Genomic DNA, 18935 nt, shown 5'->3' on the forward strand with positions numbered 1-18935 from the left:
CTGACCTTCGTGCTTCGGTACTGAACTGCATTTCTCGGAGGCGCCGGGCGCTCTCTTCTGTAACTCTACTCCGATTCCGTTCTAACTTTTGTCCGGCAAGGTGATTATGGCTAACGTCGACGTTCAGACATATGGGCCTATCTACTTGTGTGTCTATGGACTTGTAGGCCGGGAGTGTGTCTTGGGCCTAATAATGTAGTAATATCTGATCGCCTAACCTTTAAGCCCAATTAGTGGTACAAGTAGCACCGAAACGGCGGAACACCATGCCAAATTGCCATATCCATTTCAGCCATCGACACGACACAGCCACACACAGGCACACCGACCGTTCGTTACCTGTCTGGCACGGCACATACCCACGTAAGCGTGCGCGCTAAGCTCATTTCCTCATCGGCAAAACGACGCATCTACGGAATGCACAATAGGCACCAACGGTCTCCTTCACCGGCTCCACGCGTCAGTGAGTTCTTGCAGCTGCTTAGTGCTGCAAATCATGCATGGACTCCCTGTGAGGAAGAACTAGTCTTCAGAACCCAGCTACAGTACAGCTCAAAGTGGGCTCTGTGTGGAGTCCAGACCAGGCTGCCAAAAGGAGGGGGCCCTGCTGAATCATGCCATGCATAAGCTGAGCTCAAAAGATGCAAACCACAGCCCACATTACATGCTATCCTGCCCCCTTGTTTATTGATGCAACCAAAGATGGTGATTGGTGAGGAAAGAGCTGCAGTCTCAGATAGAATCAGACCACGATGATTGATCATTGATGGATTTTTTTTTAAATTATTATAAGCCCAGGGACGGATAAATTAGGCAGGCAAGCAGGTGGAGTGTTTTTTTTTTTTGAACTCGCGGAAGCAAGTGGGATTTGGAAAGCTACTTCGTATAGAAACACCAACCAAACTGTTGCTTCGCTGTTTGCATTGGTTGCTGGCTTTCGATTTCTTTGCATAGATCCCACGCCACACGCCAAATTAAAGGGTGCCTTTCTTTTCCCTCAGGTAGGTTAAGGGACTGCTTGCTCTCCAATTAGCTACTCCTGGCTGCGAGATTATGGGAACATATACCAAACGTACCAGTGGGATTGGCTCGCCTCCCTTTCAGTGCCTTTTTGGATGGATTTCAACTCTTCGTTGCGAAATTCCGGTATTGCGAATTCGTGTAATCAACGGAGATACGTAGCGGAGGGTTCACCATGCAATTCGTCTTCAGTAAACTGATCTGAGGTGTCGTGGAGGGTTCGGAAAGGCAGCACGTACAAAAGGACGACGACTGGAAGAGTGGTCCTGAGTTCCTCGCATCTTTTTTAACTGTTCTGTAGGATAGGATCCGTTAACTCTCTCTCGCTCTCGATGGAACGGGAGAGGCTAGCTGGTGTCGAAAACGGCACCGGCATGGGCATTGGCCACACAATGTGCAAGAAGAGAGACCGACCGCTGTGCCATCGCAATCGTACTATGGATGGATGGGGGCTCATGGGTGGATGGATACGCGAGTTGTTTCAGCCGGGCGGGGGCCCGGCAATCACATGGGCCGCAACAAATATGCTGGCGCATGCACGAAAACAATCAAGCAAGCCTCGCACGTACAGTACACTCTCTCGACTAGTTATTAAGGTACGTAAGAGCAGTACTAATCATGTGTATAGTATATATAATCAGCCCGTGCCCGTGATCTGACAGGGAATTCGCACGGAGATGCCGGCCTTTCGGATTCCGAATGAATCTCGCTTTAGGCCGACGGACGCGTGCGTTCGTGAGTGGCCTTTCCAGGTCGGAGAGAATATACGACCGTACTATATTATACATTACGGTGAGATCAAAAGCTAGCGGAACCCAATTTCTATTTCAAAAGGTTTGATTAATTATTAGACACGTACTAGTATATATGCAAAAGTTTGAGTTCAGACAAACGACCATCGATCGGTACGCGTCAGCATGCAACCTGTGTGCGTGCGTGTGCTGTGCCTAATACTGACCGCTACTGCTTTGTACCGATTACATGTGGCCTCGTACGTCGTCATGCATGTGTGCTGCGTTGCGTTAATCTTGGATTATCCCAAGCGATTTGGCCGCTCCTCCGAGCTTGGGACGACGGAACGATTCCGCCACGTACGTGATGACCGGGGCAGGAGGGCATGTAAATGAGGCTGTCTATAGCCATGCGGATCCGGCCATGCGCCCGTGTTCCGCCGTCGTGGCGCGCGCCACTTCGGCAGCGTGTGCGGCAGCCTGCAGGTTGGTCGCATCGTCTGGCTACCACTACCACCCTGCTGGCTCTTTCTCGCGCTGTCGCTTGCGTGCGTCCCGGCCGGTCCCGCCGGCCGGGCCACATGGCGGCCCGGAGCTGCTGCCTTCACCGCTAAGAACCTTTAATTAATTTGAAAAGGAAATGCAGGTGCCGCTTTGATTTTACTAACTCCCCCCCACTTGTGACTGCGTCTTTGGTGCTTCAACATTCGGCGTTAAAACCATGACCGTTGACCAATGACGTTTGACGTGGTTTGGTTATTAACTACTCCAGGTGTAGTTAGCACGTTTTTTTTTACCTTGACAGTTTTTACTTACTTGATGATTGATGATATACGTATATAGCCACGTCGTTGTTCTGTTGTGTGATCATACATCATAGGACATGCCGTGGTCAATAGGGAAAGTTAAACTGCGAGCCCTGCGCGAAGCTATGTACTTATACATGACCGAACGAACATGCATGTGTCACGCTTCTGAAGAGGGCGGGCCCATGCTTCTACGTGCTATTACTACTCGTATCTTTGTGCCAGCGAATCAAATCTCTGTCCGCTGGCTCCATATCTACCGTACGTACAGTATATGATGATTTCATTTCTCTTTAAGCTTCTAATATTCAAAAAGAACGTATCCAAACTATACTATAGGGCCATAGATATACGGAGTACACAACTATACACACTGATACACACAATTGTACTGGAGCTGAAGACGTTAAGTTTACCGCCATATATCTTGGATATCTCTTGCGAAGTTGCGATATCTAGTATACACGTACGCCATCTGTCAGTTGGCAAATTTTTAAGATTTTGGTTACTGTAGCACTTTCGTTTGTATTTAACAAATATTATTCAGTCATGGACTAACAATGCTCAAACAATTCGTCTCACAAATTATAGATGAACTGTGTAATTAGTTTTTATTTTTCATCTATATTTAATACATATACCGCAAGATTCGATGTGACGGAAAATTTAAAATTTTTGCCAAAACTTTTTAGGAAGTAAACAAGGCCGTCTTGATTCCGATGATGTTTACGGGCGTCTGATGCGTTGGGTGGACAAAACTTGGATAGACATATGACGTCTTGACGAGCCGTTAGCATCATCATCGCTCCTAATTGACACCTGCAAAAGATCTTCTTCATTCGATAGCACACGCGGACACGCCGCCTCACATCACCGACCACCCCGTTCCATGCAAACAAACACTACTACTAATACCCTAGTGAAGTCCACATCGTCATTACCCTAGACGCATCCCCTCTGAAGTAAATGCGATCGTCGGTCGGCAAATTAAGGCCTTGTTATCTATTTTTTATTTGGACACTGTAGTATTTTTTTATTTTTATTTAACAAACATTGTTCAATCATAAAGTCACTAGATTTAAAAGATTTATCTTGCAATTTACAAGCAAACTGTATAATTAATTTTTATTTTTATTTATATTTAATATTTTATACATATGTCACAAGATTTGACATAATAGATAATCTTAAAAAGTTTTTGGCTTTTAGAGTTAAGCCTAAACTCGACGAGCGAGCGTTCCACCGCGCAGCAGGATGGGCGGATGGCCATTCATACACGCACAGCTCAGCCGATCTCAAGAACACGAGGGCTCGGCAGGGGAGGGGAGAGTTCTGGACTGTCACGCCTGCGCCTGCGGCCTGCCACCATGAAGCGCAGGCTACCTACGGTTGCCATGCACACATCAACTTCCCCGGAGTCGGCAGGTCACCGGCCGGCCCCCGCAGTTGCCGCGCGCGCACGCGTCAGTGTCTTGCTCCCCCACTCCAATCGGCCCAGCCACCCCGCCTGAACTGTCATATGTACGTACGACTGGCCGATCGAAGGATACGTGCAGTTCCGCGGCGTACCATCCCATACCACCATTTGACAGGGCCACACCACACACACACACGCGCGGGCTACGCGCCACGCGACACGCACTTAGCTTGGCTCGCGCGGCTACAGGCTAGAGCTAGCTTTACACGAGGCCACACGGCCGGGTTTGGTGGTGGTGTCCGCCGCGCGCGGCGTTTGGCACCCGGCCAGCCCGCCTGTGAGCGAGATATGCACAGCACCTGCGTGTCGCGCGCGGCACATGCATTATCTGAAGCGCTTGTCACAAGTCTCACAGGACAGTACGAGAAACAAAGCTGCCGCCTAATTAGCAATTACCTTTAGTGCCCGGTTAATCATGGCGCGCGGACCGCCGCGGACGTACACGCTCACATGGCAGCATGGCGCCGAATGAAAGCGCCGGCTCAATGATTTGGCGGCGCCCCCGTGTTTTCCGGGGAAGGGAACAGATGGGAAAGAAAGAGGCTGTAATGCATCCTTTTGTTGCAGTATGGCCTTGTTTAGTTCCAAATTTTTTTGCAAAATCGACACTGTAGCATTTTCGTTTGTATTTGACAAATATTGCCCAATCATAAACTAACTAGGCTCAAAAGATTCATCTCATCAATTCTGACCAAACTGTGCAATTAGTTTTTATTTTCGTCTATATTTAATACTTCATGCATGCGTTTAAAGATTCGATGTGACGGAGAATCTGAAAAATTTTGCAAAATTTTTTTAGAACTAAACAAGGCCTATATATACTACCCCCTCAATGGTTAGGCTCTGTTTAGATGTGAAATTTTTTTGGATTTCGCTATTGTAGCACTTTCGTTTGTTTGTGACAAATATTATCTAATTATAGACTAACTAGGATCAAAAGATTCGTCTCGTGATTTACAGTTAAACTGTGGAATTAGTTTTTGTTTTTGTCTATATTTAATGCTTCATGCATGTGTCGCAAGATTCGATGTGATAGAGAATCTTGAAAACTTTTTGGTTTTTGGGTGAACTAAACAACGCCTTAGAGTTTGATCAAATTTTTAGTGAATATTTATATTTAATTTGCTCGATCCTCTCTGATTTAAACCACAAACCGTTTAAATACCATGGAAAGTCACCGTTTTGCTCCAACGTTCTCCGTTCTAAATTGTAGGTCGTTTAATCAATTCCTAAGTTCGACTTATAAATTAGTATGGATCATTGGAGGATGAATTGAAAATCAATCAGCCGATCTATTCCGCAAAAGTGACGAATTGACTAGCAAAGTTCTAGTTCCTTTTCTTTGATTAGTATATCACTACATAATCAAAAATCACAACACAATAAGATGAGCCTAGTAGTTTATTAGCTGACAAGATTGCTAAAAGCAGCCGGTGATGGATCTAATCTTACTCAAGCCTATCCAAGTCCATCAAGCCACTATTCATCTTATTTTAATCGAAAGGTCAAGCAATTCATGAACCAACCCATGGGCATGAATGGTTTGTTGAAACTTGCATTCCCACGTATTTTCACACATGAACAGTGGAATACACATCTCCTAGTTTAAGAATTACATACAGTACACATTTAAATGAGAAACAATATATGGCGGGGGCTACCCTATAAGTCTATGGCATATACAAGAGAGAATATAAGGTGAAAAGTGAAAACCACATATTAAATGGAAATATGAAAACCAATTAAAAACACAAAACTTATTGTGCGATGGTCGTGCTCCATCGGGCCAGCCCACTAGTCCGCACCCTGCCTGCGCCCGTGCACCACCAGAGAGGAAGAAGAAGATGACGGCGGCTAGGGTTTTGGGGTTAGGGATCTGCTCACCGGTGGCCTTAGAGAGAATTTTGAGAGACGATGACCATAACAGGACTGTGGTGGAAGGTGAGACGGTGACGGGGGAAAGTCGTTGGGCGGGCCTGGCAGCAAGGGAGTTTAGCGGAGCTTATCGATGCCACGTGATTAGGAGAGGGCAAGGTCGAGGGCAGGGACAGGAGGTGGCACGGTGAGGTGGCGCGGGAGCTGTCGGGACATGGGTAGGGCGAGGACGAAGATGACGCCTTGGCACATTGCCGGGTGGAATCGAGATGTCCGTGGCATAGCCGGTGGCCATAGGACGAGGGGGGGGGGGAGGTAGGGATGAGCAATAGGGCGCACGGCTGAGGTGAGAAAGTTGAAGCAGAGTTGGGGTCGTGCGAGAGCGTGTCGGTCGCGCGTTAACACGCTCCATTGAAAAAACCTAGATTGGATAAGGAATTAATAACATGCTAGAGCTTAGCCCTTGTTTAGTTCACCCAAAAACCAAAATTTTTTTAAGATTATTCGTCATGTCGAATCTTGTGGCACATGTATGAAGCATTAAAAATAGTCAAAAAACAAAAACTAATTACACAGTTTTTTTGTAAATCATGAGATAAATCTTTTAAGCCTAATTAGTCCATAATTGAACAATATTTACCACAAACAAACGAAAATGCTACACCGGAAACTTTTCGTTTCGGCAACAAGGCCTTAGATCATACCCTGGGAAGTAATTTTGCATAACTTTTGTAATAAACAATACCAACTAAGTATCATTAGATTCTTTCTTAATTATATTTTCATAGTATAATTACTTTATGTTACAAATCTTAGTACTTTTATCTATAATTTTGGTTAAACTTGAAATAATTTGACTCTCTAAAATTATTAAAATGATTTATAATTTGAAACGAAGGGACTATATAGCAATTTTATTCATACATTTCGAACATCGTCATAAAAGCAGCTCTTTCCGAGTGTGCGATAAAGAAGACCACAACCCCCGGTTCAGCTAGTCAAAAAAAAAACCCGGTTCAGGCGAGACGGAGGCTCACACGTCAGATCCGACGGCGAATCGCAGCCAGCCAAGCACGCATGCCCCACCCCCCGCGCCCGGTGCGGGACACGGACACCGACGGCGGGGCCCACCCGACATCCCCTCCTCCCCGTCCCCCTCTCCTCCCCTTCCTTCCCTTCCCCTCCCTTCATCAGCTCGCACACGCTGGCGTGGCTTGCCCCCACGCTGCGCTCCTACCACCACCACTATATAATCCCCGATCGCCTCACGCACACGCACCGACCCACCGGCCGACGAGGCGCAACCGCCGCAACGCAAACCCACACGCCCGCCGCCACCGCCACCGCCGCCGCCGTACCGACCCGCTCCTCCTCCGCCCTGGTGCGAGCAGGCTACGGCAGCAGACCCCGCAGGTTGCTCCCGGACCGAGGGAGAACGCGCGGGGCCGGGGTGCAGAGGCGTAGGAGGTACGTATGGACAAGTACGAGGCGGTGCGGGACATCGGGTCGGGGAACTTTGGGGTGGCCCGGCTGATGCGCAACCGCGAGACCCGAGAGCTCGTCGCCGTCAAGTGCATCGAGCGCGGCCACCGGGTTCGTTGTTTTTGTTTGTTCGTTTAAACTCCTTCGTTAGTACAAGTTTGTTCGGCTTGGCGGTGGATTAATTACTGGGTCTGGGTGGATTGCGACTGGTTGTTGGTTTTGGGGATCTGTGCTGTGCAGATTGACGAGAATGTGTACAGGGAGATCATCAACCACCGCTCGCTGCGCCATCCCAACATTATTCGCTTCAAGGAGGTTGGTCGTTATGGACCCAAACGTTTAATTGCCCGCTTGATCATTTCCTTTCGCTTTTTTTTTTAATCACTGGGTGTTTGATGCCGTTTTAGTGTTATTAGGGAGCAGCTTCAAAGGGTGGCGGATAAAGGACTTTTCAAAATATATATATTGTAGTTGATAATTCGGGACGTTGCTGATTCCTCTTAACTGCATATAGTGGGGGAATCTTTTGATTGGTGCTGTTTAATTAGGTGCCAACTTTTGCTGTTTTCCTCCGTCCCTTTCCTTTTAGGCTATTCCCCTTGTGCTTCTTACGAATTTGGTATGCGATTTAGTGTCAGGGATGCATCCACTTTAGATACTCGTTAGGCAGTATGTTTTCTGCCTCCGATTGTTCACACAAATCTCAAAATTATAAGGTGCAGAGTCTTCTATTTGAACTGCTGTGAGTTTTAAATGGATGAAGAAAAGTAGAAAACAGATTATGCCTCCACTCTGTTTGCTTCACTAGTATGTTTTCTCCTCCTTTTTTTTTTCTCTCTGAATCACAGGGTTTTAATTGTTTTGGGAAAAACTTCTGCAGGTGATACTTACACCAACGCATCTTATGATTGTGATGGAGTTTGCAGCAGGTGGAGAGCTTTTTGATCGGATCTGTGATCGTGGGCGGTTTAGTGAGGATGAGGTCTTGGAATTTGTTCCTGAGTTTATGTTAATGTTTTGATGAAAGAGTGATACTTAATTATTATTTTTTTCTGCTTAATGCAGGCACGGTATTTCTTTCAGCAGCTGATCTGTGGTGTGAGCTATTGCCATTACATGGTAAGAAACACACAAGCAGAGGATTTTCTGTTCATTTGACAAACAAAACCACAATCTACTCTTTTAAGAACAAAAAACTTGTAGACCTTGTGTCTATCATTTTTTAGAAGAGACACTGGTTGTTAACATAAAAGGTGTATTTTATGTATCACCGTGTATGTGTATTGTTATTTCTCATAATTCATTCTGAGGACAAAATTTTCAAATACCAGCAAATATGCCATAGAGATCTGAAGCTGGAGAATGTTCTCTTGGATGGCAGCCCAGCTCCACGGCTTAAGATATGCGATTTTGGCTATTCCAAGGTGGTTTGCTGGATCCATGGTTAATACTACAATGCTGTAACTTAGTAAAATCTTTATAAATTCTCATTAAATATTCTTTTGCTATGTCTGGAACAGTCATCAGTGTTGCATTCAAGACCCAAATCAGCAGTGGGAACGCCAGCATATATTGCACCTGAGGTGCTATCCCGTCGCGAGTATGATGGAAAGGTGAGCTTATCTCCCCTTATTCTTTCATGAACTATATGTTTTCTTGTTTCTGTTACAGCTTCGCAGGATATTCTGTTAGGTCACTTGTAATCTTTATCTAGGCACTGTTTACAACTTTGTGCAAGTATCCTTTTGCCTTGCTCTTGTTTTCATATGTTGAAGATTTGCAATTTTTAGCATAACAGTACCGATTTACCCAGTTGTTTTAGGTGCATAAATTAAATGATGGTAATCAAACTTCCCCATCACAACCACATTGTGGGGGTATATTTGTCCATGATTGTGACATTGCATGCTTGATGAATTCTCAATGTAGCGAAAAGTCAGGTTGAATGATCAATCATTCTGTTACAAAAGTTGATTCTTCTGAAATTCTGCATACGCAGGGAGAATCTTAGGAAATATCTGATCTGTAGGCTTATTTTTCAAATCTTAACAAGTAGCTGTGTAGCAAGTTTATGTATTTTTTGGTCGAGCCAAATAGGTCACTATTATGATGATGAACTAATAAGTTTGTATAATTCTACTGCATGCGGTAAACCTCTTTGTTGTGAGTTGTGACACATGCTGTTGGTGTACAGTCTTGTTCGGCAACTAGATGGCCTTCACATATATTCTTTGATAGTGCGTTTCATTTTTAGCTATGGTCACAAGTGCTGAAACAACAAAGGATCTGAAATTCTCTTGACAAACGCTTCTAATCTGGATGAGGAGTCATTGTCAGCATGAGGTGCTGGAACATTTTCTGTTTGGTTTAATGAGGTAATATGTCCACAAGGGATGTTGACACCAGAAAAGTGGAGCAGGGCTATTTGATAACAGACATCCACAAAAGAGGTTCTTATCCTACAGATTCTCCATGTTCCGATAAAATAGTTCACCTTTGGACTGTTGATGGAGGGTTTTAGCTAAGTTTCGTGTCTATAACAACATTGTCATGAATAAATAGGTTCTGGTAGGTTTATTACTAGCTAGTTTATAAGGACAAATTTTCTGCAGTCTTATTTTCTGTCATTTCCCCCCTTTGTTAAGTATAATTTTCTGAATACAGAAGTGCAACTATATCGATAAAGAACACTATCCGAGTGTCGCGCAAAAAATTCGAGTTCACTCCATATTATAGGAAATGTGCTCTCATGGCTAGCATCAAGTTTGATATGAAGATTTTTGTGTACCAACTTCCTTTTAAGAAAATTCCTAACAGCAGTTTATACATCCGCAACTAGTTGGCCAACCATTGAGCTTCATGCATATGTCATAGTGCTAACTTGAACAAGATTGTAGATCCTATTTATTATTTATGTTTTGAATTCGATGCTTCTTCTGACTTCCTTTTTGAACATAAAATGCATGTGGAGCCTATTTGGTTCCTCTTGATTCTTATGGCTTATATTATGTATTACCCGCTAAACACCACTATTTGGCTTGCCTGTGAAATTCTTTTAGCACTACTAATTCTGACCAAGTCAAAATATTCATTCTTTGCTCTAGATGACTAGAATCTATGCCTCTATTATATTTTTACTTCAATGAATGATGCAGTGAACCATTGAATAATTGTTGAGTTTATTTGTTGATTGAATGAATATGAATGTTGATTATAGCCTTGAGTGAGCTGATTGATTGAATGATTATGAAGTAATGGGCATGATGACATGTCTCCTAGAGCTTTTGACATGTATTCAAGTTTTATGAGTTCATGGAACTGCCTTAGTTCTATGTTTCTGTTCATAATTAACTGAAAAATTCCATGTATTTTTTTTGATAAAATCACTACCCCTATATCCCGCTATAGCATTTTATAGCTTCCTGAAGGAGGCCGCCACTAAATAGTTTAGCCCCTTCATTTAAAACCTTGGTTTTGAGTTCATTATGGTTTATGCTGACATGCTTCGTCACAACCCACAAGCAACTTGCATACTATTTATATTTATGTTTTCTATTTTTAATGCAATAGCAGAACGGAATCGTACCACATGAAAGCCACCCGATCAATCAAATATAAGTTTCTTGACACCTCAGAAATTCTCATGTAGGATTAGTGAATTTTCGAAGCTTTGCACGTTTAGCACAAAATATAAACAGCAATAAGTCTTATCAAGTGCAAGGAACAGATTAGTGTTCCCATTCTGAAATTTTGTATATCCTGACCTTGTAATTCACTCTGTCCTAATAAAGTTTGTTAATATTTATCTAACAGGCTATTCATATCCACTCATTGATTACAGTGATACTTGTTCATGTAGCTTGCAGACGTATGGTCCTGTGGGGTGACTCTTTACGTCATGCTTGTGGGAGCATACCCATTTGAAGACCCCGATGACCCCAAGAATATACGCAAGACCATTCAGGTGACATGCTATACGCCACTACTATAGACATCTTGTCCAATTTCTGCTATTATTTTCTTTTTTTCAACATCACGTTACCCTCATTCCAGTCACTCTTTGCCTGCAGCAAATAATGCAAGTGCAATACAAGATACCAGATTATGTCCACATATCTACGGAATGCCAGCAACTTCTTGCCCGTATCTTTGTTGCCAATCCAATGAGGGTAATGATTTCAACCTGTAAATTACAGTCATGACTTGTCGTGATACACGTGGGATAGTGTAAAACTTGGTAATTTGAAACATTGATGCAGTATTTTTATGAATATTCTCCAGAGAATCACAATGAAGGAAATAAAGAGCCATCCATGGTTTTTGAAGAACCTACCACGGGAACTCACGGAGACTGCACAAGGCATGTACTACAGGAGGGATAACAGGGTGCCTTCTTACTCAGACCAATCGTCGGAAGAAATCATGAAGATAGTTCAAGATGCAAGGACCATGCCGAAATCATCCAGATCAGGCTATGGGTGGAGCACTGAGTATTCGGATGAAGAAGAAGAGAAGGAAGAGGAACACAGGCCAGAGGAGCATGAGGAACAGGAAGATGAATACGATAGGAGGGTGAAGGAAGTCCATGCAAGCGGAGAACTCCGTTTGGACGCTCTTCACATATGAAAGCAAGTGGAAGAAAGTTACGTGTACATAACTGGGTTGCGGATCTGAAGGATCCAGTGGGATGTATGCAATTTTGGCTTCAGAATTGCTTCTGTTTGGTCAATTTTCATGTAACATAATTTAATACACTGAGACAGACTACCATGTTCTTATATTGGTAAATATGAAGCATGTACATGTCTGCCTGCATTGTACAATCTGCTAGGCCCCGGTATGGTAATTCTAACGCATGTTTAAGTGGGATCGGTGCTATCCACCAGATCACCTCCACCTGACCATCCAGCATAGATATTGAAAGCGGATAATAGCTGGTTGATCGGCTTGAAGTTCTACACTGTGGAACACATACACATACTCTCGTGCATCAGAAAATTAAGCAGCTCTTCGCAGTAGTAACCTCAGGAGTGTATGAAAGGTTTCAATGCCATGTGACTGCAACATATACTTTCACGTAAGGTAGCATTATATGTTATTCTAAAAAAAATCACCCATTAACACTGACAATATCTAGGTGCCTGACGACAACAATCTGGATTCGTAAATAGAAAAACTTCAGACGCATAATGGAACTATTCTCATTTCGACTTAATAAATACTGGAAGAAAAGCGAGGGAGCAGCACTGACCAAATGTAAGCTCAATAGGACATGCTGCATGTCCTGCACCTGCTCCAGTAATTGCATTCGAAATTGATAATTAATCTCGAAATTTAAATGATTACAAATTACCTCTCCTAAACTGCTTCATTGTACCATTTGCTATGACAACATTTCCAGTCACAGACAGCGAATTGTTTGTGCCAAGATTGATTGACTGCTACTTCCTCCATCCCAAATTATAGATTCATAGTCTTTACTATGTATCCAGGCATAATATATATCTAGGTGCATAACAAAAGCTATGAATCTAAAAAAAACAAAATATCTTATAATTTGGAATGGAGGGAGTACAAATTAACATGTACATAGCTGACTGTTTGGATGAGGACTGTACTTTACAGTATGTTTGTGCGGTTATGATTTCAATTAGCACAGATTAGCATTAGAATATACACTTACACAAAAAAAGTGACGCTCCTGAAAATTAGTCACCTTTTGAGATGACAACAAAGACATCATCTAGTGACCACTTCCTAATATCGGACTTATGTTCTGGGTTAATGATCGCCTGGTCAGTGTTAGCAAGGCGGTAGCCAATCACAACCTCATCTCTCTCACGCGCCCTAACCATAATATCAAAGAAACTCAATTCCTCTTGCTCATAAAGGTAAAATTCAGCAGATCGAATGCACATCTCGTTTCCCTGTAACATGCAAAATATCAAAAATCAGGTGCAACACATGTCAAGATGGGTAGTCAAGACTCAAGAGATACAGAACGATGAATTTTAGAAAGTACCTCCTCAGCAAAAAGTTCTTCAAGAACTCTGTTTATTTGTTTGTCTTCCGCTACCATTGCTAGTGCCATACTAACAAGCTCATTTGACAGAACATAATCGCTGATTTTGGAGACAGATACAAGGTTTCTTGTTCTAGAATCGAGTATTTCGCTGATGATTATAGATTTATCTGATGCGTGTTGCATTTCCCTAATCCAGGCACTGTGACAGAAGCCATTGTAACGATGAGGTGATTTCAGCTCCTTGGATGGAAGACGTTTAGACTGTAGAAGAAGGCACACATCAATGATGCAGAAGTCATTCATTTATGCACTACTATTGCACCGTGTCTATACTCACCTGAATGTCACGAATAAGAAGAAGTGTAGCCAAAGAACGTGAATCAGAATGCACAATGGAGTCCTCTACTGACTCATCTGCAAGAATTAAAATCTGTGGTTTCAAAGTTAGCATTGAGATACTTCTGCAGAAGTATATCAGCAATAGAAGCAAATCAGAGGTGGTATTTTTTTCAAGTTGGCAATGGTGCAGTTGTTTTTCTTAGTAGTTTGGAGTGCTCCTCTAGCAGTGGGTCTTGCTGGCTCTTTGGGCAGAGCAGTTGTTTGGTTTTCCGGGCTGATTTCACCATAAAACTGGTCCGACTCTTTTCTTCTAATAATATATGCGGCAATGCTCTTGCCGCCCTTTTGATATTTTTTTTCTGAGAAATATAGATCACGGCATGAACATGATCTTAATGCTCTAATTCTATGCAAACAGACCAATTTGTACTAGTAGGCCCCAAAGTTTTCTTTTCATATATCTGATGAAGATCTAGCATAAAATGTGAATGCAATTTGTACCTGCACTAAACAGACTATTTCACATAATTGCAAACACAGGATTATATTGGCGTTCAAGATCAAGAAGAGAATGTCCATTCTAAATTGCATTTTTTTGTCCTAAGTCAAACTTCACTATTTTGACCAAATTTATAGAAAAATGCACTAACATCTACACCATCAAATTGAATTAGTTCCCTCCATTAAATACACCATAGATTGTATGGTTGTAGATGTTAGATCAAAGTTAGAAAAGTTTGACACAGGACAAAACTAAAACGACCTACATTTTGGAACAGGACCTCAGTGTCAGTTCATCAACTATTTCTTTTATTGAACAAACATTGTGCAGAATATCTCTAAAAGAGAGTAATTTGTACTCACAGAGTCAAATGTCTCCAGAGGCAAGCTTTCCAAGTGTCGCCTGATAACAGCATTGCCTTCTTTATGTACAAGTTTAATGTTTGTTAACCCGCCTATATCCAAACCACCGTCAGTCAGCTTTATCTCCCTCTCCTTCTCCGGCACTTCATTGAACATCCATAATTCAGAACCTGGAGCAAGAAATGCTTCCAGAACCTAAATAATAGCACTAGCTTTCATTACCGAAAATATGATTTATACGCATCAAACAGGGAACATAATTTAGTAAATTTACCATTATCATATCATGGATATCACGGCGCCAACCACAGAACAAAATTTTCTCTGGATATTTGGGAGGGGTTGGTATGTTAGGCAGAAAACCCTTATTCACCTGAAAATAGATAACATCTATGAGGTACAACTCAAGGTGAAACGAAATATGTTGCATAATGATCAATACACAAAATCAACTATTATTGAACCTTAAGGGCCCGTTCGTTTAATCTGGATTCGATGCCCTGGAATTGTTCCAGGTGGATTGGTAGGTTTATTTCTACTAATATAGATTAGCTGGAACAGTTCCCAGCCTCAAACCCTGGCAAACGAACAAGGCCTAAGTGAGGAAATTTACCTCTGGTAGAGGGGCAGGAGCATAAGTATCATCATCTTCTGCAATAACAAGGACCTCGTCACCTTCTCTTAAAACATAATCATCATCAGGATTCATTAAGATCTTTCCAGATTTTGAAGCAACCTTGACTCCACAAGGTACAGCATCAGGAAATGAGATCAACACATCCCCAAACCGCATGCCATCCAATTCTGGCCATCTTTTAATATAAAACTCTGCATTTTCAAATCCTAATATGTCTTCCCATATCTGCAAAAGTGGTTGACGGGTTAGTATTTTGAGTAGTATGATTCATCCTGAGGAAAAATAACCCAGGACCAAATAAAATTCGGTTTCCCTGGCACTTTCAAACTTCAGTCACATAACCAGTGAACAATGGAACATTAGCAGCTACCAAACTCTACATTTTTTCCTTTAACTTACAACTTCAGAACTTCCATTCAAGTAAATCTGCAGCAATAGCAACAAACTCTTTTGTATACATGTACATTTGTGTAGAGAGAAAATCAGAAAATGATATCACACAGAAATCCTAAAATACCATGATTCATGTAAAATTATAGGGACAAATATTGTTGACTACAAAAATAGACCTAAAATACCATGATTCAAGTAAAATTGTAGGGACAAATATTGTCCACTACAAAAACAGGCTAACACTGAGATGTACCTGTGCAAGGCCAGGTTGGAGTGCACACTGTATCATCAAACGTCCAATCACATCATGGGCAACAACTGTTTCGATTAGTTCACCACCAACCAGTTTCACTAAAGGTTCATTGTCAAGATCACTCATCTCTACAACAACATGGCCTCTTAGACCCTCCTTGACTCCAGTCAGACTCAGCACAACACGCAATGCCCGTGCATCACTCTAGGGGACACAAAGAATGTGAGCATATGCAATAATGACAGGTTAGCTCCAAAAATATTAAATGTGTGCAGAACATTACTAACTTGGTCTGCATTTTCATCAGATGCTAAAACAATAATGGCACGTGCTTTAGAAACAGAAACCTGAAAAAAAAACATCTAAGGTCTGTTATTTGAGATCCTAATATGGAATGAGATGAAATCATCAAAAGGAGCGCTCCATAGTACATGGAGCAAGGATAACCAGATGAGAATAATTTCTGAAAATTCTACCTTCTTCAGGTCTGCTAGAATTAGAGGACTGCCACTCCTACATATTACAGATGTTCCCATGAAGTCAAATTCTAGCTTTGCTATGTCCATCTCCATCTCTTCCTTGTCCCTTTCAGCTAGAACAACAACTACACCACCACCAATACTCTTGTTTGCTATAGCTAGCTGCTTCAGAAGAGAACCCTGGTCCAGAGTGCAGATAAGACGAGCTATTCAATCATATCAACCTTGAAGAAATGAAGGGCATATTATCAGATCATATCAATTTTTACATACTAAAACAGCTTTCCATCAGAATATTACCAGCTTATCACTCCATCCGAGGATTAGTATGTGGTTGATCTCTATCACCTCACTTTTTCCCTTGCGCCAGGAATCCACCTTCTCTGATATTGCATCTGACACGAGCCCAAGCATTGTGGCAAACACCAGCATGCCCCCAGAGCTAATTGACACGGATACAATTCTCGGCCCCAAGCCAACCTGGTCGGCATGGTTTCCAGAATCTGCCACAAAAGTCCAAGAAAGCCAGAGAGCCTCCAGGAACCCACTGCCACTAACGACATACAGCGCAATCCCACCCCAAGCAATGAGAACTATGGTGGCTAATAGGAGGGCAAGAAGCTTTGCATATGGGTGTCCTGAGAAGAACACATCAACTTTATAAGCGATCCTCTTCTTAAGAGGCACTTCTTCCTCACCACTTCTCCCCCTCATGGAATTTGTTTGTCTCCGTCGGAGCTGATCAATGTACTTAAACAGGAACAATGGAACTGCAAGAGCAAAAATGGTGCCAGATGGAGTTAAATTCCAACTCCCCGAACCAATAAAAGCAGAGCCATGGTCCCTGTCAATCCAAGACATCTTCTCAGTACCCTCACGGTCCCCAGCATTGCCGTTGCTGCATGATCTGATCTTTTCCTGGCACAATGTTAAAGACTTCTAAATTGTTAAGTGGAGTGAATCGTGATGCAAAGCAGTCAGCACATAATTTCACAGATCAAAGAGATAACCTGGAGTCCCATAACTTTCATCCATTGCCAAACAGCGAGGGTAGAGCTTGCGATTGTTACGACCAGAAGCTGCAATAACTCAAGGGAAATGGACCAAAATAGCACACAGTCATCAGTGTGTACAAAAAAAAAAGCACATCAGTCGTGAACGTTACGACTAGCTTTTATGGCACCGGCCTGGTACAGGTAGCATGACTTACGAGTGGGAGATACGGAGAGAGATCAAATCGCGGAGCGCGCGGGGGCGGGAGTATAGGAGGCAGCGGCCTCCGCTCCTCGAGCAGCGCCGGGCGCTTCACCACGGAGGCCAGGCTCTTCTCCTCCTCCCGCTGCGACACCACCACCCTCGGCGGCACAGGCACGGTGGGGTTGGCGCTCCGGCGGTCGGTAGTCGTCGGGGTCTGCTGCTGCCGCGGCGGGCGGGGGCGCGACGCGTGCGGACCTAGGAACGACGGGTAGCACCAGTCGCGGTCCAGCACCCCGCCGTTGGGTGCCGCATAGGAGGAGGGGTCGTCCACGGCGACGGTGAGCCGCCGCGGCGCCGAGGACGCCCCCGCCGCTGATGCCGTCGACGGCGGGAGGGGCGCCGTGGAGGAGCGGCGAACGAGGATGCTGTCTCTTAGGCCACCGCCGCCGCCGCCGCCTCCTCCTCCTACCCTGTCAGCGGCCAATATGGACGCCGCAGCAGAGCCAGAGATGGTGCGTGACTTGGTGAGCTGCGGCCGCGGCGGACGTGGGTCAGGGCTCGCTCCGCCACCGGACCTTGGATCAGGGCTCGGGCTGTCCGCCTCGCTGCCACCATCGCTCTCCGCCATTAGCAGCGAGCTCGAGCTCCCTCCCTTCCCCTCCCCACCGGCGCCCGCCTGGTAGTAATAATAATATAAACCACTCCCAAATGGCCCTCTAACCCCGTGATGATTACAGGATCGCCCCACTAACCCCACTTCGCCAGCGACCCTGACCCGTGGGCCACCTCTTAGCGACCCCACCTGTAAGTCACACCCACCGCGGGATGCGGAGCCGTTTGGCCTTTAGCTAATGGAGGCGGCACACGTAACTGTAAACTGCTACAGCAAGTGCGAGAGCAAGCGGGGAACGGCCGAACACAGAAAGGGAAGCAGGCGGCACGGCAGCGCAGCCGTGGCACGGGAGTCACGTGCGTGACGCGTGACCGGCCGCAAAGGCAGCCGATCGCGTAATCGCCGTGCCCGTGCCGCCTGCCCCTTCCCCGTTGAACACCCACTTGGCTCTATCGGCCTATCTACACAGTCCCTGCGGGGCCCACCGCGCAGTGGACGAGATCTTCGCGCGCTGGTGTTGGGCCAGCGGGCCATGCCGAATTGCCGATGCGACCGGAGGAGGGAGCAGCACGGTGGTGGGGTGGCGGGAGGCCGCCGATGTGAGGGGCATGTGACGACGCCCCCGCGGCGCGTCGGGCGATCGGGGCCGTCGGTCGCTGCGCTTGCCGGCGAAGGAATCGGAGAATACCCACTGGCATAGCATTAGCCTAGTGGACTGTGCCTCGCTAACGGCTTCAACTAGCG

General features: G+C 44.5%; 2 protein-coding genes across 4 annotated transcripts; one reads left to right on the forward strand and one right to left on the reverse strand.

Annotated features, from left to right (window-relative positions):
• On the forward strand, positions 7079 to 12231 carry LOC110433368 (serine/threonine-protein kinase SAPK4). Of its 2 annotated transcripts, XM_021455309.1 has the most exons (9): positions 7079 to 7502; positions 7632 to 7706; positions 8272 to 8373; positions 8457 to 8510; positions 8723 to 8815; positions 8912 to 9004; positions 11251 to 11355; positions 11462 to 11560; positions 11673 to 12214. In XM_021455309.1, exons 1-9 carry the CDS (start codon positions 7383 to 7385, stop codon positions 12015 to 12017), a joined length of 1086 nt encoding a protein of 361 aa, XP_021310984.1. In that variant the 5' UTR covers positions 7079 to 7382; the 3' UTR covers positions 12018 to 12214. The 2 variants fall into 2 exon arrangements, with proteins under 2 accessions (XP_021310984.1, XP_021310985.1); XM_021455310.1 differs by lacking the exons at positions 7079 to 7502; positions 7632 to 7706 and adding an exon at positions 7955 to 8198 and having other exon boundaries at positions 11673 to 12231.
• On the reverse strand, positions 12807 to 18461 carry LOC8062390 (probable ion channel POLLUX). Of its 2 annotated transcripts, XM_021455308.1 has the most exons (12): positions 17592 to 18265; positions 17392 to 17460; positions 16682 to 17299; positions 16379 to 16561; positions 16190 to 16249; positions 15903 to 16106; positions 15233 to 15481; positions 14894 to 14992; positions 14620 to 14814; positions 13754 to 13846; positions 13414 to 13677; positions 12807 to 13318 (listed from the first exon to the last, which is right to left on the reverse strand). In XM_021455308.1, the coding sequence occupies exons 1-12, from the start codon at positions 18204 to 18206 to the stop codon at positions 13100 to 13102; spliced, it is 2868 nt and encodes a 955-aa protein (XP_021310983.1). In that variant the 5' UTR covers positions 18207 to 18265; the 3' UTR covers positions 12807 to 13099. The 2 variants fall into 2 exon arrangements, 1 of the variants encoding a protein (XP_021310983.1); XR_002450771.1 differs by lacking the exon at positions 12807 to 13318 and having other exon boundaries at positions 13537 to 13677; positions 13754 to 13830; positions 17592 to 18461.

The sequence above is a fragment of the Sorghum bicolor genome, chromosome 3, assembly GCF_000003195.3.
Source record: "Sorghum bicolor cultivar BTx623 chromosome 3, Sorghum_bicolor_NCBIv3, whole genome shotgun sequence".
Lineage (NCBI taxonomy): Eukaryota > Viridiplantae > Streptophyta > Magnoliopsida > Poales > Poaceae > Sorghum > Sorghum bicolor.

What these genes read in the sequence shown, in the direction of transcription:
- LOC110433368 (XM_021455309.1), top strand. Translation starts at nt 7,383, where the DNA reads ATGGACAAGTACGAGGCGGTGCGGGACATCGGGTCGGGGAACTTTGGG. An exon ending in GCGATTTTGGCTATTCCAAG is followed by an intron (nt 8,816 to 8,911) that starts GTGGTTTGCTGG and finishes TGTCTGGAACAG; the next exon opens with TCATCAGTGTTGCATTCAAG. An exon ending in ATATACGCAAGACCATTCAG is followed by an intron (nt 11,356 to 11,461) that starts GTGACATGCTAT and finishes CTTTGCCTGCAG; the next exon opens with CAAATAATGCAAGTGCAATA.
- LOC8062390 (XM_021455308.1), bottom strand. Translation starts at nt 18,206, where the DNA reads ATGGCGGAGAGCGATGGTGGCAGCGAGGCGGACAGCCCGAGCCCTGAT. An exon ending in TTCTTATTCGTGACATTCAG is followed by an intron (nt 13,678 to 13,753) that starts GTGAGTATAGAC and finishes CTTCTTCTACAG; the next exon opens with TCTAAACGTCTTCCATCCAA. An exon ending in AAGAACTTTTTGCTGAGGAG is followed by an intron (nt 13,319 to 13,413) that starts GTACTTTCTAAA and finishes TGCATGTTACAG; the next exon opens with GGAAACGAGATGTGCATTCG.